At 49.0% G+C, this 23,623-nt stretch overlaps 1 protein-coding gene across 5 annotated transcripts in view; it reads right to left on the minus strand.

Annotated features, from left to right (window-relative positions):
* Nucleotides 1-23,623, minus strand: part of LOC140395367 (caskin-2-like) — a 463,341-nt gene that overhangs the window by 51,656 nt on the left and 388,062 nt on the right. For all 5 annotated transcript variants that reach the window (XM_072483024.1, XM_072483023.1, XM_072483027.1 and 2 more), the window contains one exon: nucleotides 17,077-17,194. In XM_072483024.1, the coding sequence (XP_072339125.1) occupies nucleotides 17,077-17,194 (118 nt within the window). The remainder of the gene's footprint in view (nucleotides 1-17,076; nucleotides 17,195-23,623) is intronic.

Below are 23,623 nucleotides of genomic sequence, written 5' to 3' on the forward strand. Positions count from 1 at the left end.
AGCTGCGCGGGACACCAAAACGTTTGACGAACTTGTGAATATAGTGGGGCAACACTTTAACCCAACCCCGTCAACGATAGTCCAGCGTTACCGGTTTAATACCGCTGAGAGGACCCCTGGAGAATCCCTTGACGATTTTTTATCCAGGCTACGTGGGAATGCGGAATACTGTGACTATGGTGAGACCTTGTCAGAAATGTTACGCGACCGTTTGGTTTGCGGTATTAACAATGCGGCCACCCAGAGAAAGTTGTTAGCGGAGCCAACATTGACTTTTCAACAGGCAATACAAATAGTCTAGTCCCGAGAGAGCGCAGAGCGAGGAGTACAGGAGCTACAGGGAATGGAAGTGCATGCCTTGGGGTGCAACCCTTTCCGCCCAAAAACGTCCCCCCCCCGCACTCCAGTGGTACTTGGGCGAGGCAACGTCCGGACCGACGCCAGTGGCCATCGGACATTCCTCCCCGAAGGGAGCCTTCTCCAGAGCCAATGGATGAGGAGCCATGTCCGTGTCAGACTTGTAGGCGCCGACCCCGTCGCGGACGGCGGTCCTGGGGACGCCAGAGGCGCCGTCGTTCCGACCGAAACTGGGACCAGCCCAGGGGCTGTAACTGGGACCAGCCCAGAAGCCGTACCTTCCATGTGGATGAACCTGCGGCGACCACTCCTGAGGACGTGGAGACGGAGGACGACTGCCTGCAGCTGCATTGTGTGGCAGCTCCCCGTGTGGCCCCCATTAAGGTGGCAGTACGGGTCAATGGCCACCCGCTGGAGATGGAGTTGGATACTGGCGCAGCGGTCTCCGTGATCGCCCAGAGGACATTCGACCGCATCAAGCAGGGTATACAGACCCTTACATTAACTGACTCACAGGCCAGGTTGGCCACCTACACGGGGGAACCACTGGACATTGCAGGAACTACAATGACCCCTGTTGTCTATGGACGCCAGGAGGGGCGTTTCCCACTTATCGTAGTGCGTGGCCATGGGCCCAGCCTGTTGGGTCGGGACTGGTTGCGCCATTTGCGGTTGCATTGGCAGCACATCCTCCAAACAGTTTCTGGAGGGTTGACTGAGGTGCTAGGACGATACCCAGAGGTATTCCAGCCTGGTTTGGGGAAAATAAAAGGGGCCGTAGCCCGTATCCAAGTTGAACCAGGAGACACGCCGCGCTATTTCCGGGCGCGCCCAGTGCCTTACGCTTTGCTCGAGAAGGTAGAAGGGGAGCTCACTCGTTTGGAGAGTTTGGGTATTATCAGGCCCGTCCATTTTGCTGACTGGGCAGCACCAATTGTACCAGTAATGAAGCCAGATGCCACAGTTCGCTTGTGTGGCGACTATAAACTTACAGTGAATACAGTTTCCCGACTCGACCGATACCCAATGCCTCGCATAGAGGATCTCTACGCGAAACTTGCAGGCGGACTCTCATTCACAAAATTAGATATGAGTCACGCCTACCTCCAGTTGGAGCTGGACCCTGCCTCCCGACCATATGTAACAATTAACACACACCGGGGCCTGTATGAATATACACGGTTGCCCTTTGGAGTATCCTCTGCCTGCGCAATTTTTCAACGTGTTATGGAGGGCATTTTGAGAGGTTTACCACGTGTGGCTGTCTACCTAGATGACGTGTTGATTACAGGGACGTCGGAGCAAGAGCATTTGGAAAATCTGGAGGCTGTCCTTAGACGCCTTTCGGAGGCTGGAGTCTGTTTACGTCACACAAAGTGCATTTCAGGCAAAAGAAGCAGTCTTCCGGATCAATGGACACGAGACTGGCTCAGTTTTTGTTTACGTACAGGACCACCCCCCACACAGTGACTGGGGTAGCTCCCGCAGAACTCCTAATGGGCCGGAGACTTCGCACCCGCCTTAGTATGGTCTTACCGGACATTGGTGCAAAAGTACGCCGCACACAAGAACGGCAGGGACCGGGATTGTCTCGGCATCGTCCGATTCGGCAGTTTGCGCCCGGTGACCCAGTATTCGTGCGGAATTTTGCTGGTGGTGCCCAATGGGTTCCTGGTGTAATCTTTCGCCAAACGGGCCCTATATCGTACCAAGTGCAAGCCCAGGGTCGTCTCCAGCGAAAACATGTAGACCACGTCCGGTCCAGAAGATCATCCCCGCAAAAGATTCCCCGCCCCCGGAGCTCAGTTCAACAACGGCAAAGACCAGAAACAAGGGAAGGTAGTCTTCCAAATCTTCCACTGGTGCCTCACTCGAAGCCTGCGCAGGTCGTGACGGGACCGAATGGGGATAGAGATGCTGACATGACGGAGGCAGCAGACTCTGACTCCGAGATGGAGACACAGGATGAATCAGAGGGGGAATCCTCGGGTCCACAGGCCGTGGATGTACAACCGCGCCATTCATCACGGAAGCGCCGGTCTCCATCTCGTTATACGCCGCCAGATCCAGCGCCGCGTGCAAATGGCGTCCGGCCTGCGGCCAAACGAGTTCGACGCCTTCCTTCGCCAGGGCCTACGGTGGATTCCTTGGGCTTTGGGGGGGAGGGATGTTATAACCTGCCAACTGACGATTGGCTGGGGACTAATGACTATCCCACAATCCTATGGGAGTATGAACTTCCCCAATGAGGGGGGCGGAGAAACTCCTACTATAAATAAGCTGGCCAGTCCAGGAACCAGGAGGAAGGAGAAGATAGCAAGGGAAGTTACTGCTACTGTTATGTATATATTGTTATAGTAAATAAACGTTATTATTTTGTATCCTTAAAACTCGTGCTGGATTCTTCGGGGCCCTTACAAAAGTGACAAACACTCCTGTTCCCAAAGTTCTGCCATTAATGCAGTGTAAATCTGGATGATCCAACTTTCAAATGTACAATCGCTGGCTTCCCCAGTTCTGTTCACATCCCTTGTGTGACATCCCAATGGACAAGCCACCTTCCCATTGACTGGTACATAAAATTCCAAACGATAAATCCCTTTTCCGTTCACTCTCGTTGGTAGAATTTCAACTGATAAACACTTTTGCATTCATTCCCAATATGAGGAATCCCAAAAGAATGGACCTTCCCATTTGCAACTGAGCCCTGATTTTTGCACTCAATGCTCATCCATAAACAGAAAGGTTTTTGATTTCACCCTTTTTAAGTAGTGGTGTATTTTCCCCAATCCTTAAATTTGGATCGATCCAATCCTCCATTAATAATCCCACAGCAAACTTGAGATAGAGTAAAATAAGGTTTATTTTACTCACACAAACACACACAACAGAAAGAGGTTTCACAACTTCCATCTTGGTCATGTGACATGATGGTTTCCGATCGAGCTATTCTGCTAATGGGGAATCACGGTAGCATAGTGGTTAGCACAATTGCTTCACAGCTCCAGGGTCCCAGGTTCAATTCCCGGCTTGGGTCACTGCCTGTGCGGAGTCTGCATGTTCTCCCCAGCTGTGCGTGGGTTTCCTCCGGGTGCTCCGGTTTCCTCCCACAGTCCAAAGATGTGCAGGTTAGATAGATTGGCCATGCTAAATTGCCCTTTGTGTCCAAAATTGCCCTTAGTGTTGGGTGGGCTTACTGGGTTATGGGGATAGGGTGGGAGTGTGGGCTTGGGTAGGGTGCTCTTTCCAAGAGCCGGTGCAGACTCGATGGGCCAAATGGCCTCTTTCTGCACTGTAAATCCTATGAGGCATCTTGTTAAAACCCATTGTGTTTTTGAGCGGGTAACTGTAGAACCATGTAGCCATATGGCCTACAGCAAAACCTCTGCAAAGCATGATGGGAGAAGGAGTCAACCTTACACAACACAATTGTTTCTACAAACAGGTGTGATGTACTCAACAGGAAATCACTGCAGTTGCTAAGAATGCTAAAACAAAGAGAGCAAGGCAACAGATGTGTGCTGTTTTTACCAGCTAACATTGAGGAACACAGGTAATAGGTCATCTGTGTCCATGGCTAAAGAACTTTCTCAATGCTGGAAGAAACTGGAGAAAATGGGAGAAGTTAGCAGCCTTAGCAGAAAGATCTGTGGGACTAACCGTCGCATATGAAGCCTGCCCTGAGTCCAGGACCCAGACCAGTCCAACATAGGAAGGGAGATTGGCCCCTCACCTTGCAACGGGTAAGCTGCATGTCTTGTGGTTCATTGTAACAGGTAATCAGTACTTCAACCAGTAGAATAAAGAGCAGTCAGTGTTTATCTGGTGTTTTAAATAGTGGGGTGAATTCTCCACCGGCGTGATTCTCCGTTCCGCCAGGGTGGCCACAATGGGAAATCCCATTGGTCGGCGGAGGGAGCGGAGAATCCCGCTGCCGGCGACGGACCGCACGCCGAAGAACTACCATCATGTGGCCAGCGGCAGCCATTTTATCCGTCCAGCCATTTGTCCATTTAAAAAAAAATGTTTTTAATAGAGTATCCAGACTGTCTATGCTGACGTAAGCAAATGTATTTTTCTCCCTGTCTCCTGGATGGGGCATGGTTGATGCATAACAATCCTATGGACCCACCCCCTACTCTTTCAGTCTAACATTAGAATGTTTCCATTCACTCCTATTGTTCAAAATTCACAAGACTCAACTCTTACAGTTCACTTTTGGTGCATTGAATTCCAATAACTACCACCTCCTGCAGTAGTTGACCCCTTTTAAGGGGCATACATTGGGATGGTCATGAAACCCTAACGCCCAATGGGAATTGAGCGTGGGGATTTTGGTGCAGAGCCTGGGCTTTTGCAGCCAGAGTAGATCCGAGAGCTACTCGTGATAAAATCGTGAAAGACTCTGTGTAAATACTATTTGTAATTAAACCATTATAATTGGTTATACAAACTGACTGGTGGTCGCCAATCCTTCCTTTACTACATTGGCGATGAGGTAAATTGGAGCGACTTCGTTAATCGCGAGGAATTCAACAAAAGCGGCATAAAAAAACTGCAAAGTGAATCAGATCATTCTGAGGACTAAGGAAGAGTGAACAAGTATGCTTCTCTTCGAGGAGCTAGAAGCCTTTGACCTGACTGCGGTGAATTGGGTGCAGTATATCAAATAGTTGGAGTAATTTTTCAGGGCTAATGGAATAGAGGGAGAGAATAGAAGGGAAGTAATTTTACTTACTGTGTGCGGGACCCAGATTTAAAATCTGATTTGTAGTTTAACCTCTCCAAAGGCTCCTAATACAAAGTCATTTGCTGAGTTAGTGGAACTAGTGAAGGGGAATTATTACCCAAAAGCCTCGGTGACACTGCAAAAATACAAGTTTAACTCGACAGGGAGGGCCCCGGGAGAGACCATCACAGCATTCATATCCAGGCTAAAGTAGGTTGCAGAGTATTGCGACTTTGGATCAGCTTTAAATGATATGCAAAGAGATTGGCTAGTATGCGGTCTGAATAGCGTAGCCATACAAAAGAAACTGTTGGCTGAGTCCGAGTTGACTTTCAAGAAGCCGTTGAAACGGTGATGGCAATCAAGAGCGCTGAAAAGGGCATCCAAGAGATACAATTCTAAAAAAACTTTGAAATCCACCAGTTAGGGTGGGAAACAGTGAGTAGTAATGGCAGCGGGGGCGGGGGGCGGGGCGGGGGGGGGCGCGGGGGGGGGGGGGCGGGGGCGCGGGGGGGGGCGGGCGGGGGCGGGGGCGGGGCGGGGGGGGGGGCGGGGCGGGGGGGGGAGAATCCCGCCCCAGGTAAATGAATGGCCGGAACAGTCGTCTGCAGGTCACGATTCATAAGGAGTTGTGCTGGAGACATACCGGTGGACTGAGGGGTTGCCCTGTACGCCAGAAGCGCAAGGTTAAAGTCAGAAGCTGAGTCCGCAGCCTTGCAGAGCAGTTGCTTCACGATATGGACCCCTTTTTCGACCTTCCCGTTAGATTGCAGGTAATGCGGGCTCGAGGTAATGTGATTGAATTGGTACAGCCTGGCAAAGTTGGACCACTCTTAGCTGTGGAAGCAGGGACCACTGTCACTCATGATAGTGAGTGGAACTTCCGGGTGCGGCTATGCAGAGCTAGGTTGCATGTTCGGTAGCTCCCGCTTGGAATGGACTTTTGGGCATTTGTTTGACATTTCCCGGTGTGGGAAGAAGACTGCAGCATTCCCCTGACAGTGTCCCCCAGGAATGTTATGTCTTTTGGCTACCAGACCCGGCAGAAACAGTAAAAGATTTGGCTTGAGCTGCATGAATAGACAAAAGCCTCTTCCAACATGCAGGCGGGGGAAGGGCAAGCTTAAAGCTGCAATCTGACTTGAGGGCCTCTATCAAAGGTGAATTTAGCAGCAGAGGGAACAACTGTGAAAAGATCTACCAAGGCCATTGAAGAAGCAGAGACGAGGCTTCCGGTGGCGACCATGGAGGAGTAGGTCGCGCATTCGCCAGCTCCCGTCTGGAACCGACTCTCAGACCTTTTTCAGGAGTTTCCATAGACTTTTTGGGGCAGACTGGTGAAGCGAACACTGCCAAAATGATTCCCTCTCGACTTCCGGTTGCGGCTATGCGGAGCTAAGCACGATTCGGCAGCTCCCGCTACCACGGACTTTCGGGCTCGTTAGAGGAGCCCCAACGGAACTTTTTTTTTTTTTGACGCAACCCGTGGGGAAGGGAAGAGAGAGGTTCCCCTCCAACTTCTATGAAACGGACCAGAAGCGTAACGGCCAAAGGAGCGGCACTGGAGCAACGGGAGAAGCGAGGGAAAGAAAACAAAATGGCGGCGGCCGGAGACAAGGGAAAAAGGGTTGCTGCTGCACTGGCCAAAAGGGAATGGGACACAGAAGAGTTGGTCGGGACGGGGGTCCCCCCTCTGGGGGACTGGAGGGTGAGGGAGGCGTGGACACGGGACTGGCCCAGAAAAGGAGATGGATGGCTCAAGTGTTCGTGCACTTAAAGGGACTGAAGGCGGACGTGGTCATGCTCCAAGAGACACACCTGAAGGTGGCGGACCAGGTCAGGCTAAGAAAGGAATGGGTAGGACAGGTATTCCACTCGGGACTGGACGCAAAGAATAGAGGGGTGGCAATATTGGTGGGAAAGCGGGTGTCATTTGAGGCCAAGACTATTGTAGCGGACAATGGAGGGCGATATGTAACGGTGAGCGGTAGCCAGCAAGGGACGTGGGTGGTGTTGGTAAACGTATACGCCCCGAAATGGGATGATGCAGGATTCATGAAGCGCATGTTGGGGCGCATTCCGGACCTGGAGATAGGAGGCCTGATAATGGGAGGGGACTTCAATACAGTGTTGGATCCAGCACTGGACCTCTCCAAATCAAGGACTGGAAAGAGGCCGGCGGCGGCCAAGGTACTTCGGGGGTTTATGGATCAGATGGGGGGAGTGGACCCATGGCGGTTTGCAAGGCCGCAGGCCAGGGAATTTTCTTTCTTCTCCCATGTACACAAAGCCTACTCCCGGATAGGTTTCTTTGTTCTGGGTAGGGCGCTCATCCCGTGGGTGGAGGGGACGGAGTATTCGGCTATAGCTGTTTCGGACCATGCCCCGCACTGGGTGGAACTGGAGCTGGGAGAGGAGAGGGACCAACGCCCGTTGTGGCGGCTGGATGTGGGACTGCTGGCGGACGAGGTGGTGTGTGGGAAGGTGAGGGGGTGTATCGAAAGGTACTTGGAGGCCAATGACAACGGGGAGGTGCGGGTGGGGGTGTTATGGGAGGCGTTGAAGGCGGTGATCAGGGGAGAGCTAATTTCCATTTGGGCTCATAGGGAGAAGACAGAGGGTATGGAAAGGGAGAGGTTAGTGGGGGAGATTTTGAGAGTGGACAGGAGATACGCAGAGGCCCCGGAGGAAAGATTACTTGGGGAAAGACGACGGCTCCAGACGGAGTTTGACCTGTTGACCACAGGGAAGGCGGAGGCACAGTGGAGGATAGCGCAGGGGGTGACCTACGAGTATGGGAAAAGGCTAGTCGGATGCTGGCACACCAGCTCCGTAAGAGAATGGCAGCGAGGGAAATAGGGGGAGTCAAAGATGGAAGGGGAGCCACGATTCGGAGTGTGACGAAAATAAACGAGGTATTTAAGGCCTTTTATGAAAAGCTGTACAGATCCCAGGCCCCAGCGGAGAAAGAGGCGATGAGACGATTCCTAGATCAGCTGAGATTCCCGAGGGTGGAGGAGCAAGAGGTGGCTGGTTTGGGGGCACCAATTGGGTTGGAGGAGCTGAGCAAGGGTTTGGGGAGCATGCAGGTGGGGAAGGCCCCGGGACCGGACGGATTCCCGGTGGAGTTCTACAGGAAGTACGCAGACCTGTTGGCCCCGCTACTGGTGAGGACCTTTAATGAGGCAAGAGAGGAGGGGACCCTGCCCCCGACAATGTCGGAAGCGACAATTTCTTTGATTCTAAAGCGGGACAAGGACCCACTGCAATGTGGATCGTACAGGCCGATCTCGCTCCTCAATGTGGATGCAAAGTTGCTGGCAAAAGTGCTGGCCACGAGGATCGAGGACTGTGTCCCGGGGGTAATCCACAAGGACCAGACGGGATTTGTAAAGGGCAGGCAACCAAACACCAATGTGCGGCAGCTCTTAAACGTGATAATGATGCCATCGGAGGAGGGAGAGGCGGAGATAGTGGCAGCTATGGACGCGGAGAAGGCCTTTGACCGAGTAGAGTGGGAGTACCTCTGGGAGGTGCTGCGTAGGTTTGGGTTCGGTGTAGGGTTTATTAATTGGGTTAAGCTCCTTTACAGAGCCCCGATGGCGAGTGTAGTGACGAACCGGCGGAGGTCGGAGTACTTTCGACTGTACCGAGGGACGAGGCAGGGGTGCCCCCTGTCCCCACTGTTGTTCGCATTGGCGATCGAACCATTGGCCATGCCATTGAGGGAGTTTAATAAATGGAGGGGGGTGGTCCGAGGGGGAGAAGAGAGCATCGGGTGTCGCTATATGCGGATGACCTGTTGCTGTAAGTGGCGGATCCAATGGAGGGGATGGAGGTCATGCAGACTCTAAGGGAGTTTGGGGAGTTTTCGGGCTATAAGCTCAATGTAGGGAAGAGTGAGCTCTTTGTATTACAGGCGGGGGACCAAGAAAGAGGGTAGGGGACCTACCGCTGAGGAGGGCGGAGGGGAGCTTTCGGTATCTGGGGATCCAGATAGCCAGGAGTTGGGGGACCCTACATAAACTGAATCTGACGAGGTTGGTGGAGCAAATGGAGGAGGATTTCAAAAGATGGGACATGTTACCGCTCTCGCTGGCGGGTAGAGTGCAGTCGGTCAAAATGGTGGTCCTTCCGAGGTTTCTGTTTGTGTTTCAGTGCCTTCCCATCGTGATCACTAAGGCCTTTTTTAAGAGAGTAGGCAGGAGTATTATGGGGTTTGTGTGGGCGAATAAGACCCCGGGAGTAAGGAGAGGGTTCCTGGAACGCAGTAGGGACCGAGGAGGGTTGGCGCTGCCAAACCTGGGGAGCTACTACTGGGCAGCAAATGTGGTGATGATCCGCAAGTGGGTTATGGAGGGAGAGGGGGCGGCATGGAAGAGGATGGAGATGGCGTCCTGTAAAGGAACGAGCCTGGGGGCGTTGGTGACGGCACCGCTGCCGCTCTCGCCGACAAAGTATACCACGAGCCCGGTGGTGGCGACAATGCTAAGGATCTGGGGCCAGTGGAGACGGCACCAGGGTGCAATGGGAGCATCGGTGTGGTCCCCGATCAGGGGTAACCACCGGTTTGTCCCGGGGAAGATGGACGGGGGGTTCCAGAGCTGGCATCGGGCGGGGATTGGAAGAATGGGGGACCTGTTCATCGACGGAACGTTTGCGAGCCTAGGGGCACTGGAGGAGAAGTTCGAGTTACCCCCGGGAAATGCCTTTAGATTTATGCAGGTGAGGGCTTTTGTGAGGCGACAGGTGAGGGAATTCCCGTTGCTCCCGGCACAAGAAGTTCAAGATAAGGTGATCTCGGGTGTATGGGTCGGGGAGGGCAAGGTGTCGGAAATACACCAGGAGTTGAAAGAAGAGGGGGAAGCGCTGGTAGAAGAGTTGAAGGGTAAATGGGAGGAGGAGCTGGGGGAGGAGATCTAGGGAGGTCTGTGGGCTGCTGCCCTAGGTAGGGTTAATTCCTCCTCCTCGTGTGCCAGGCTCAGCCTGATACAATTTAAGGTGGTCCACAGAGCGCACTTGATGGGGGCGAGGTTGAGTAGGTTCTTTGGGGTAGAGGACAGATGTGGAAGGTGCTCAGGGAGCCCGGCGAACCATGTCCATATGTTTTGGTCATGCCCGGCACTGAGGGGTTCTGGAGCGGAGTGGCGGGAGCAATATCTCAGGTGGTGAAAGTCCGGGTCAAGCCAAGCTGGGGGCTAGCAATATTTGGAGTAGTGGACGAACCGGGAGTGCAGGAGGCGAAAGAGGCCGGCATTCTGGCCTTTGCGTCCCTAGTAGGCCGGCGAAGGATCTTGCTAATGTGGAAGGAGGCGAAGCCCCCCAGCCTGGAGGCCTGGATAAATGATATGGCTGGGTTCATAAAGTTGGAGAGGATTAAGTTCGCCTTGAGAGGGTCTGCGCAGGGGTTCTACAGGCGGTGGCAACCGTTCCTAGACTATCTCACGGAGCGTTAGAGGAAGGTCGGTCAGTAGCAGCAGCAACCTTTGGGGGGGCGGGGACGTCCTGGGAGGGTGGGGGGGAAAGGGGGGACTGCCTGGGAGGGTGGATAAGCAAGAGATAACATGAAGGGTTGGGGAAACTGGCACGTACGGGTGAGGGCCAGTGTACAAAGCTGTGTAAATATATCATTTTGCCATGTATATATTTTGCTCTGCGTGATTTCTTGTTTTTTTTTGTTACAAGGGGGGGGTTATTGTTTGTAAGGGAGAAAAATTGTGTTAAAAAACTTTAGTAAATATATTTTTTTTAAAAAAAATGATAGTGAGTGGAATACCATGCCTGGCAAATGTCTCCTTGCAGGCCTTAATGATTGTCCTTGATGTGAGGTCGGACAGTTTCACCAATTCTGGGTAACTCGAAAAGTAATCGATGATGAGCACAGTCACGCCCATCGGCGTGAAAAAGGTCGATTCCCACTTTAGGTCATGATCCCGTGTTGCTGGAGTGTTTCTTTGGGCTGAGCAGGCTGAAAACGCTGGCAGGTCGCATAATTGAGCACAATGTTGGATATGTCCTGATTGATTCCAGGCCAATAGACAGTCTGCCGGGCCCTGCGCCTGCATTTCTCAACACCGAGGTGTCCCTCGTGGATCTGTTTGAGCACTAAGCTCTGGAGGCTGCGAGGAATAACGATACGATCGAGCTTGAGGAGGATCTCCTCGACGACTGTCAGGTCGTCCTTAACATTAAAGAACTGAGGGCATTGCCCTTTCTGCCAACCATTTGCAAGGTGCTGTATGACCCGCTGCAGAAGCGGGTCCTTGGCAGTCTCTTCTCGAATGTTGACCACTCTTTCATCTGAGGCCGGGAGGTTGCTGGCACACAGCTGCACCTGTGCCTCAATTTGGCAGATGAAGTCGACCTGGTCACAGGGCGAGGTGATGGCGACAGGGCATCCGCAATGACTAGCTCCTTGCCCGGTGTGTATACTAACTCAAAATCATACCTGCGGAGTCAAAGGAGAATGCGCTGAAGCCTGGTCGTCATGTCATTCAAGTCCTTATAAATGATATGGACCAAGGGTCTGTGGTCAGTCTCCACTGTGAAGGTTGGTAGACTGTAGACGTAATCATGGAACTTTACAATACCGGTGAGGAGGCCCAGGCACTCTTTTTCTATCTGAGCATACCTCTGTTCAGTGGGAGTCATGGCCCTTGATGCATAGGCCACTGGTGCCCAGGACGAGGAGTCGTCCTTCTGGAGGAGCACCGCACCTATGCCGTCCTGGCTGGCGCCGTGGAGATTTTTGTCTCCCTCTCCGGATCAAAAAACGCTAGTACCGGAGCAGTGGTGCGCTTTGCCTTTAACTCGAGCCACTCTGCTTGATGTGTGGATAGCCACTGGAATGCAGATGCATTCTTCACCAGATGCCTGAGAGCCATGGTGTGTGATGTGAGGTTGGGAATGAACCTTCCCTAGAAGTTAACCATACTCAGGAAGCGGAGTACCGCCTATTTGTCTTCCGGAGTCTTCATGGTGTTGATGGCCTTGACTTTGTCCGAGTCTGGTTGCAAACCCTGCTGGGATATCTGGTCGCCCAGAAACTTGATTGATGACATGCCAAAGGAGCACTTGGCCTTGTTCAAATTGAGGCCGTTTGCATGGATGCGTCGAAAGACTTGTTTGAGACGAGATATGTGTTCCTCTGGGGTCGTGGACCATATGATTACATCATCTACGTAGACACGCACACCCTCAATGCCCGCCATCATCAGCTCCATGATACTGTGGAAGATTTCAGAGGCTGAAACAATGCCGAATGGCATCCGGTTATAACAGTACCTTCCGAAAGGTGTATTAAACGTGCAGAGCTTCCTGCTGGACGCGTCCAGTTGTATCTGCCAGAAACCACGCGATGCATCTAGCTTCGTGAAGAATTTGGCGTGTGCCATCTCACTGGTTAGCTGCTCCCGCTTAGGGATCGGGTAATGTTCCCGCATTATGTTCCGGTTAAGATCTTTGGGATCTATACATATGCACAGTTCTCCAGAGGGCTTCTTCACACAGACCATCGAGCTGACCCAGTCAGTCGGTTCCGTCATTTTAAAGATTATACCCTGGTCTTGGAGCTCCTGCAGCTGCGCCTTTAAAAGTTCCTTCAGAGGAGCCGGCACCCGGCGTGGTGCATGGATCACAGGCTTGGCATCAGGTCTGAGTAAGATTTTGTAGCAGTATGGCAGCATACCCATTCCACTAAACACATCCGGGTATTGTGACAGGATTTCATCAATGTCAGCCTGAAGGTTCATATTGGCAGAGGACATGGCATGTACGCGCTGCACGAGATTGAGTAGCTTGCATGCATGGGCACCAAGCAGGGAAGCCTTGTCAGGCTTGATGATTTTGAATCGCAGTGTGGCATTGATGGTCTTGTTGAAGACATGCAGGTGACAAGACCCTAACGCAGTGATGGCATTGCCATTATAATCAAGCAGCTGGCAGGCCGGCGGAAGAATTTTTGATGCCTTTTGATGCGATCAAGATCTGCTTGAGATATGAGATTCGCTGAAGCACCAGTGTCCAGCTTGAACCGGATGCTGCATTGATTAACGTGTATGACAGCACGCCATTCGTCCGCAGAATCCACGTTGAGGATAGATAGGCGTGTTGCTGAATTTGTCACATGTAGTAATGATGCTCACATGATATGGGGTCTCCAGGCAGTGGTCCTCTGGATCCGTGGTGCTACCAGGATCAGAATCCAGTGGCCCTTGCTGCACACATCAAACGCATTTGCGTTGGAAATGGGATCGCTGACCCTTGACCGGTGGTGCAGACCTGCACAAGGCTGCATAACGTCCAGGCTTCCCACAATTTAAACATCGCCTACCTCTTGCAGGGCATTGCCGCTTTAAGTGGGCGGTGCCGCAGTTCTGGCACGTCATGACGTTGATACACTCCGTGCGTCGTCGCACATGCGCAGTGCGGTCAGCCGCCGTTCGCACCTGCGCAGTGTGGTCTTCGGCCACTTCGTTCTCCCGTCCATGGTGCGCATGCGTGGGACCCCGGGAAAAGCGGGCGAAATGGCCACCTTCATCGATACTAAGGCGCCGCATCCGGGCGATGGCCTGTACACTCTCTGCCTCGTGGGAGGCAAGTTGGTCCTGTTCTGCCGATTTAAGATGGAAGTAGCGACTTTGCGCCTGTTCATGCACTTTACGCGTCTCGATTGCGACTGGCAGGGTCATGTTTTTTATACTTAGGAGCTGCTCCCACAGGGCGTCGGAGTGGACCCCAAACACGATCTGATCCCTGATGAGGGAATCAGAGGTTCACCATAGCTGCAGGACTGCGCTAATATACGGAGATGAGTTAGAAAGGATTGTAAAGGTTCACCCTTACCCTGAAGGTGTTGCTGGAAGACACAGCGCTCAAAACACTTGTTCGTTTCGACTTCACAGTGACTGTCGAATTTGGCTAAAACAGTGTTGAATTTGGTCTTGCCCTCGCCGTCGGCAAAAGTGAGTGAATTGAAGATTTGGATGCCTTGGTCCCCCGCAGTCGATCGGAGCAGCGTGATTTTTCTGGCCTCGGACGCATCCTCGAGGCCCAAGGCCTCAATGTAGAGACTGAACTTCTCCTTGAAGACCCGCCAGTTGGCACCGAGATTGCCGGAGATCCGTAGCTGTGGAGGGGCCTGGATCTTCTTCATGCCGCTGGAAGGCACTTGCTGGTCGTCACTGAATTAGTCAAGATAAATTACTAAGATGAAGTAGACTCCTGGAATCATGTCATGTTATTCACCCTAGGGTAACACGGACTGCAACTGGATGCAGTTGTACTGGAAAGCAGACACCAAACTTAGATGTTGGTTCAATACGATTTATTGAACTTCTGTAACAATGCACACAGCTTGTTGTGGGTTGACACTCTACTAATCTAAGTGTGCTAACTATAACTAACTAGACCAGACTAGCTCTGAGCCACGTGTAGAAGGTGCTAAATGATATATACACCCTGACTGTCACTACAGTTGTCACCAGTGGAAAGAGGCGGAGTGTTGATGCCTCGTGTGTTTTATAGTAGGAAGCCCCCCTCTAGTGTTCTGTCTGGTGATTGTTGTGCTCTGTCCTGTGTTTTGATTGGCTAAGCTGGGTGTCTGTCATTGCCTGTCTTTACCACATTATGTGCATGAGTGCATATTATGACAGTCAGCTTGTGCCAACCTCCAGCGGACTATGGACAGCTTTCTGCAAGGACGCCCAAAGTTATCGTTTAGATAGATGATGTGCTGATTAACTGAGGAGGAACATGCGCCAAATCTGGGTGACGTTTTAAAGAGGTTCCAGGAAACAGGAATGTACCTGAAGAGAGAAAAGTGCACCCTTCAGGTGAATAAAGTGGCTTACGTTGGATACAGGGTGGATGCTAAAAGGAGACACCCAATGGAAGGTAAAGTGACAGCCATTACAGAAACACCAGCCCCTAAGAATGCCTCACAGCTTAGGTCCTTCCTGGGAATGGTTAACTATTACTGATGGTTCCCCCATCACCTATCAACGTTGCTAGCTCCGTGTGATGTTGAAGAAGCACCAAAATGGTACTAGAAGAATCCATTAAAAAAAGCTTTCAATCAAGTGAAGCAAGCACTTCGATCTTCAAGTTTATTAGTACATCAGCCATGGGTGTTGTTCCGAGTACTTTCGAGCATTGACCAGGGGCTCACATAGCCAATACAATAACCTTAAGTCACCTTCCATTACCTGAAAGCACAACACCCTTAATACCACAAGAGATTGTGATGGTTCAACTTTATGAATTCCTTGCCCGTCACAGCACATGGATATTGCATGGTTGGCAAAACATGAAAGCTTCTGAAGAGATGAAGCTGTACCAGCTCAGAAAGGATGAGCTTAGTTGCAAGGATGGTATCATCCTTTGGGGATCTGGAGTGGTCGACCCCAAACCAGGAAGTCAGTTGTTGCCAGAGGAGTTACATAGACATAGATTTTACAGTGCAGAAGGAGGCCATTCGGCCCATTGAACCTGCACCGACCCTTGGAAAGAACACCCCAAAACCCCACCCTATTCCCGTAACCCAGTAACACCACCTAACCTTTTTGGACACCAAGGGCAATTTAGCGTGGCCAATCCACCTAACCTGCACATCTTTGGACTGTGGGAGGAAACCGGAGCACCCGGAGAAAACCCACGCAGCCACAGGGAGACCGTGCAGACTCCGCACAGGCAGTGACCCAAGCCGGGAATCGAACCTGGGACCCCGGAGCTGTGAAGCAACTGTGCTAACCACTGTGCTATCATGCTGCCTGGTACATATGCCCATCCAGGCATATCAAAGTTGAAAATGTTAGCGAGGAGCTACGTTTGGTGGCGTGGGATTGATGCAGATATAGAATAAATGGTAAAACAGTGTGACAAGCGCCAACTACAACTGAAATGATCTTCCACTCCCCCTTAAACCCTTAGGAATGGCCAAGTAGGGCAGCACGGTGGCGCAGTGGGTTAGCCCTTCTGTCTCACGGCGCCGAGGTCTCAGGTTCGATCCCGGCTCTGGGGCACTGTCCGTGTGGCGTTTGCACATTCTCCCCATGTTTATGTGGGTTTCGCCCCCACACCCCAAAGATGTGCAGGGTAGGTGGATTGGCCACGCTAAAGTGGCCCTTAATTTTAAAAAATGAATTGGGTACTCTAAATTTTTTTTTAAAGGAATGGCTAAGTTGGTCATGGATGAGAGTCCACGTTGATTATGTTGGCCCATTACTGGGCACAATGTCCCTGTTGCTGGTGGATATCCATTCAAAATGGATTGAGGTTTTCAACATGAGGTATGCAACGTCCCATGCTACACGTGCAAAGTTGCGTCAATGCTTTGTAAGACATGGATTGCCAGAGGTGCTAGTTTCAAAAAAGGCACAGCATTCACTTGTGCCGATTTCCAAACATTTATAGTCTTCAATGGCTTTAAACACATTCGCACGGCACCAAATCACCCCTCAGGTTCGCTGAAGGTGCTGGCCAAACGGTCAGTGTTGGCATGAAAAAACAATCACCTGCTCCATTGGAGACTAAAGTGGCATGTTTTCCCCTGGCTTATGGAACCACTCTGCATACTACAACAGGAATAGCTCCAGCTGAGTTGTTACTGGACCATCGCTTAAGGACCAGATTAAACCTCGCAGTTCAGAAATTGGCGAGGAGGGTGGAGGCAAGGCAGAGTTGTCAAAAGAGGAACCATGATTCTTTGCAAATAGAGAGGGAATTTGAGATGGAAGTGGACCAAATTGGATTCCTGGAGTTGTGCTGGCCTTGGGCATGTTCCACCACTGAATTAGATCAAGGCTGATCTGCACCTCAATCCCGTTTACCCATCTTTGCTCAATGTCCCAAGATACCCTAAGTCAAACAAAACCTATTAATCTTGCTCTGGAATACTCCAGTTGACTTGCCAGCATCCACAGCTTTTAGGGGAAAGAGAATATTTTCTCTATCGTTTGAGTGAAGTTCACCCACCAGGATGACCCACTGACCTGATCGTCTGCTGATCACCTCGACAATTGATGGGGGGAAATAGCCAACACGGTCCGTGCCCTTCTGGCTGTCATGAATGTGGCCCTTCCAGCGTCCGTCAGCATGCTGCTCCAGTACCTGTCACAGGGAGACAGGAATGTGCAGAGTTACTAAACATACAAGGCATTAATAGAACTTAAAAACGCTGTACAGAAGGAGCTGGGCAAACAGCAGAGTGAGTGTTTGATATTGCAATAATCAAATAACAGGATAACACATGCAGGAACTGCTACTATATACAAAGAATCTAACATGCTCTGACATATGCATATGGCCTGGTGTTCCTTACGGCAGGGTTTTTCAAATTGTGGGTTGCGATCTGCATGTGGGTCGTGGGAGAGTGTCAGGAGGGTCGCGGAGTGATTGGTCATGGTGTTCCCGATTGCGGGAGAAGCACCCAATGGCTGCAACCGGCTTTAATATTGAGAATGCCGGCTGAGACTGGCTTTTAAATGGAACAGTGCAGTCTTCCGGCCAGAAGTGGCAGCAGAGAGAAGGTCACACGCCCGGCATATACACTGATGTCAGGCGCCCTGTACGTCCGTGTTTTTGACGTAAAATCACAGAGGAGAGATTCCTTGATTTTCTAGCTGCCAGTAGCAAGACAAGAGGAATGTGAAGAACTGAAGATGGATTGTTTTGTTAGAAGAATGAGGGCCAGAGACACAAACTGTATCTGCTGGAGAGAGTTTATCAGGAGAGTCCATGGCAGGATAAAGCAGTGAGAGACACTCTGCACAGAACTCCAGGGCCGCTGGTGAACAGCCAACAAAGAAAAAACTGAAATCAGGAACGAAGCAACAGAAAATGATTCTGGAGGTATGGCTTTGTTAATTTTTTCAATTTGTTAATCCTTTCAATTCTAAATGAACTGACATCAAATTGCAAGGGAAGGATGATGATTGCTTTCGGCACTGTGAAGAAATAGATGCTTTCCAAAAGTAATTGAAAGCTTGGCAAGTGCGAGTACAAAGCCAAAACTACTATCTATTCCCCACACTGCTATGACAATATTGAAGAAAACCGTGTTAGTAAGGGAACTGTCAATAGACTGGTAAACCTTATTCAGTCGCGTCTGGCTGCGCTCATCAATACTTTTTGTCGTTACTTTCCAGAGGAGAAGTTTCAGATTTTGAAAAAGAGGTGAGTGAAAAGTCGGTTTGAGTTTGAAACTCCAGGGTCAATTATTAACTTACAGCTGATGCCATAGAAGAGACTGAACCGCTGTGCCTCGCCTGTGACAGCACATTAAAAACACACCACTGTCCATGAGGCTGTCAGCTTCTGGAGTAGTATCTCCGAGGAGTTTCCATTGCTAAGTAAAACAAGAATTTGTTGTTGTTGCCCTTCACAAAGACCTACATGTGCGAGGTTGGATTTTCTGTCCTCACAAAGATGAAGACAGCACAAAGGAAATGACTCAACTCTGCTCCCTCCTCCAGTGAACCTGATTGGAGTGAGATTATGAGGATCAAGAAGGCTCACCCGTCGCATTAAAGGTAAACGAAAAGGGTGTGTTGCAAAGGACGGCCGGCATGGCTCACAAAGGTCGGCTAGTTGGTAAAAGTGGTTCCCAGAAAAGAAAGTTTGAAAAACACTGCCTTACATGATACACAGGGTCTGATACCTCTATAATATATACAGGTGCTGCTATTCTTAATAATATACACAGGGTCTGATATTTCCTGTAATATACCCAGGGGCTGCTATTCTCAATAATATATACAGGGACTGCTATTCTCAATAATATAGTGAGACGTCTTACAACACCAGGTTTAAGTCTAACAGGTTTGTTTCGAATGACTAGCTTTCAGAGCACAGCTCCTTCATCAGATGAGTGGTATATCAATAATATACACAGGGACTGTTATACTCAATAATATACACAGGGTTTGATATTTCCTGTAATATACACAGGGGCTGCTATTCTCAATAATATACACAGTGGTCGTTGGTCTCAATTATATACACAGGGACTGCTATTTCCTATAATATACACAGAGGCTGCTATTTCCTATCATATACACAGAGACTGCTATTTCCTATAATATATGCAGGGGCTGCTATTTCCTATAATATATACAGAGGCTGCTATTTCCTATAATATACACAGGGACTGCTATTTCCTATAATATACACAGGGACTGCTATTTCCAAAATATACACAGGGACTGCTATTTCATATAATATATACAGAGGCTGCTGTTCCCTATAATATACACAGGGACTGCTATTTCCTATAATATACACCGGGACTGCTATTTCCTATAATATACACAGAGACTGCTATTTCCTATGATATACACAGAGACTGCTATTTCCTATAATATACACAGGGACTGCTATTTCCTATGATATACATAGGGACTGCTATTTCCTTTGATATACACAGAGACTGCTATTTCCTATAATATACACAGGGACTGCTATTTCCTATGATATACACCGGGACTGCTATTTCCTATAATATACACAGGTACTGCTATTTCCTATGATATACACAGGGACTGCTATTTCCTATAATATACACAGGGACTGCTGTTTCCTATAATATACACAGGGACTGCTATTTCCTATAATAGACACAAAGGCTGCTATTTCCTATGATATACACAGGGACTGCTATTTCCTATAATATACACAGGGATTGCTGTTTCCTATAATATACACAGGGACTGCTATTTCCTATGATATACACAGGGACTGCTATTTCCTATAATATACACAGAGGCTGTTATTTCCTATGATATACACAGGGACTGCTATTTCCTATAATATACACAGGGACTGCTATTTCCTATGATATACACAGGGACTGCTATTTCCTATAATATACACAGGGACTGCTATTTCCTATGATATACACAAGGACTGCTATTTCCTATGATATACACAGAGGCTGCTATTTCCTATGATATACACAGAGACTGCTATTTCCTATGATATACACAGGGACTGGTATTTCCTATGATATACACAGGCTGCTATTTCCAAAATATACACAGGGACTGCTATTTCCTATAATATATACAGAGGCTGCTATTTCCTATGATATACAATGGGACTGCTATTTCCTATGATATACACAGGGATTGCTATTTCCTATAATATACACAGGGACTGCTATTTCCTATAATATACACAGGGACTGCTATTTCCTATAATATATACAGAGGCTGCTATTTCCTATAATATATACAGAGGCTGCTATTTCCTATAATATACACAGGGACTGCTATTTCCTATAATATACACAGGGACTGCTATTTCCTATAATATACACAGGGACTGCTATTTCCTATAATATACACAGAGGCCGCTATTTCCTATGATATACACAGGGTCTGCTATTTCCTATAATATACACAGGGACTGCTATTTCCTATAATATACACAGGGTCTGCTATTTCCTATAATATACACGGACTGCTATTTCCTATAATATACACAGGGACTGCTATTTCCTATGATATACACAGGGACTGCTATTTCCTATAATATACACAGAGGCTGCTATTTCCTATAATATACACAGAGGCTGCTATTTCCTATAATATACACAGAGGCTGCTATTTCCTATGATATACACAGGGACCGATATTTCGTATAATATACACAGAGGCTGCTATTTCCTATAATATACACAGAGGCTGCTATTTCCTATAATATACACAGGGACTGCCATTTCCCATAATATACACAGGGACTGCTATTTCCTATAATATCCACCGGGGCTGCCATTTCCTATGATATACACAGAGGCTGCTATTTCCAAAATATACACAGGGACTGCTATTTCCTATAATATATACAGAGGCTGCTATTTCCTATGATATACACAGGGACTGCTATTTCCTATAATATAGACAGGGACTGCTATTTCCTATAATATACACAGGGACTGCTATTTCCTATAATATACACTGAGGCTGCTATTTCCTATAATATACACAGGGACTGCCATTTCCCATAATATACACAGGGACTGCTATTTCCTATAATATCCACCGGGGCTGCCATTTCTTATAATACATTCAGAGAACAAAGAACAATACAGCACAGGAACAGCCCCTTCCGTCCTGCACGCCTGACCCAATCATGAAAGCACCCTTGGCCATAGATCTCAGCACTTCCTAATGACGTATCCCTCTATTCTGCTAATCCGTAGAATATACAAAAAGGCTGCTATTTTCAATAATATACACAGGGCGTTCTATTTCCTATGGTGAGCACCTTGTTGGACCTCTCAGGTTTTCTCTTCCCACCACATATCATTTATCCTCTGAAGTTGTCATTGGACGCTGAGCTGTTGAATGCTGCCTTCTTTGATTCATGACTGATGAGTTGTTAAAAATTTTCTTTCCATTATTGGTGCATGATGTTGTCACCCTCAAGAGAAACACTATTCTGTGAGTGAAGGGGATTTTGTTCATCTGACTGTAGTCTATAGATGGACCTGCTCGCATCAAAACACTTACATGTCATGATATGACCATGGGTTGTTCTGTCAGCTAATGAAACTACTTGTTCTAGAAGGTCAGATATATCAGCATCGTTTTTACCAATCCTGGTGTTGGCGATACGGGAACCCAATAGTCTGTGAAACTGGGGTCAAGTACAGCTGACGCTATTTGATTCCACAGTTTGGGAATTGGATTGGATGTGTGAAGAGTTTCCAGATTGGCCATGCGCTGTGTTTGGAATTCCTCTCTTCGATCGAGCTGCGTTAGGGCTGGGACATTGATCTTCTTCTTGGACCTTTACCTTGTGATGTCTTGGTGCTTGGTGGATGTTCATCGCCATTTGGACAGATCATTGATCTTTCCAGCAGGGATCAATCCCATGCATGGCTTGAGGAATACAGATATCACTCAGATCTTTGACCTGAACACAGACTTAATCCAGGAGGCATCAGTGTTTTGATCCAGGATGTCTCCATGTGGGTTTGTATTTGGCCTTCTGGTGGAAGAAGGTGTTTGTTATAATGAGGCTGTTCTGAGTATCTTGTTTAGAACATAGAACATAGAACAATACAGCGCAGTACAGGCCCTTCGGCCCACGATGTTGCACCGAAACAAAAGCCATCCAATCTACACTATGCCACTATCATCCATATGTTTATCCAATAAACTTTTAAATGCCCTCAATGTTGGCGAGTTCACTACTGTAGCAGGTAGGGCATTCCACGGCCTCACTACTCTTTGCGTAAAGAACCTACCTCTGACCTCTGTCCTATATCTATTACCCCTCAGTTTAAAGTTATGTCCCCTCGTGCCAGCCATATCCATCCGCGGGAGAAGGCTCTCACTGTCCACCCTATCCAACCCCCTGATCATTTTGTATGCCTCTATTAAGTCTCCTCTTAACCTTCTTCTCTCCAACGAAAACAACCTCAAGTCCGTCAGCCTTTCCTCATAAGATTTTCCCTCCATACCAGGCAACATCCTGGTAAATCTCCTCTGCACCCGCTCCAAAGCCTCCACGTCCTTCCTATAATGCGGTGACCAGAACTGTACTCCAAATGCGGCCGGACCAGAGTTCTGTACAGCTGCAACATGACCTCCCGACTCCGGAACTCAATCCCTCTACCAATAAAGGCCAACACTCCATAGGCCTTCTTCACAACCCTATCAACCTGGGTGGCAACTTTCAGGGATCTATGTACATGGACACCTAGATCCCTCTGCTCATCCACACTTTCAAGAACTTTACCATTAGCCAAATATTCCGCATTCCTGTTATTCCTTCCAACGTGAATCACCTCACACTTCTCTACATTAAACTCCATTTGCCACCTCTCAGCCCAGCTCTGCAGCTTATCTATATCCCTCTGTAACCTGCTACATCCTTCCACACTATCGACAACACCACCGACTTTAGTATCGTCTGCAAATTTACTCACCCACCCTTCTGCGCCTTCCTCTAGGTCATTGATAAAAATGACAAACAGCAACGGCCCCAGAACAGATCCTTGTGGTACTCCACTTGTGACTGTACTCCATTCTGAACATTTCCCATCAACCACCACCCTCTGTCTTCTTTCAGCTAGCCAATTTCTGATCCACATCTCTAAATCACCCTCAATCCCCAGCCTCCGTATTTTTTGCAATAGCCTACCGTGGGGAACCTTATCAAACGCTTTGCTGAAATCCATATACACCACATCAACTGCTCTACCCTCGTCTACCTGTTCAGTCACCTTCTCAAAGAACTCAATAAGGTTTGTGAGGCATGACCTACCCTTCACAAAGCCATGCTGACTATCCCTGATCATATTATTCCTATCTAGATGATTATAAATCTTGTCCCTTAAAATCCCCTCCAAGACTTTACCCACTACAGACGTGAGGCTCACCGGTCTATAGTTGCCGGGGTTGTCTCTGCTCCCCTTTTTGAACAAAGGGACCACATTTGCTGTCCTCCAGTCCTCTGGCACTATTCCTGTAGCCAATGATGACATACAAATCAAAGCCAAAGGTCCAGCAATCTCTTTCCTGGCCTCCCATA

The sequence above is a fragment of the Scyliorhinus torazame genome, chromosome 18 (assembly GCF_047496885.1).
Source record: "Scyliorhinus torazame isolate Kashiwa2021f chromosome 18, sScyTor2.1, whole genome shotgun sequence".
Lineage (NCBI taxonomy): Eukaryota > Metazoa > Chordata > Chondrichthyes > Carcharhiniformes > Scyliorhinidae > Scyliorhinus > Scyliorhinus torazame.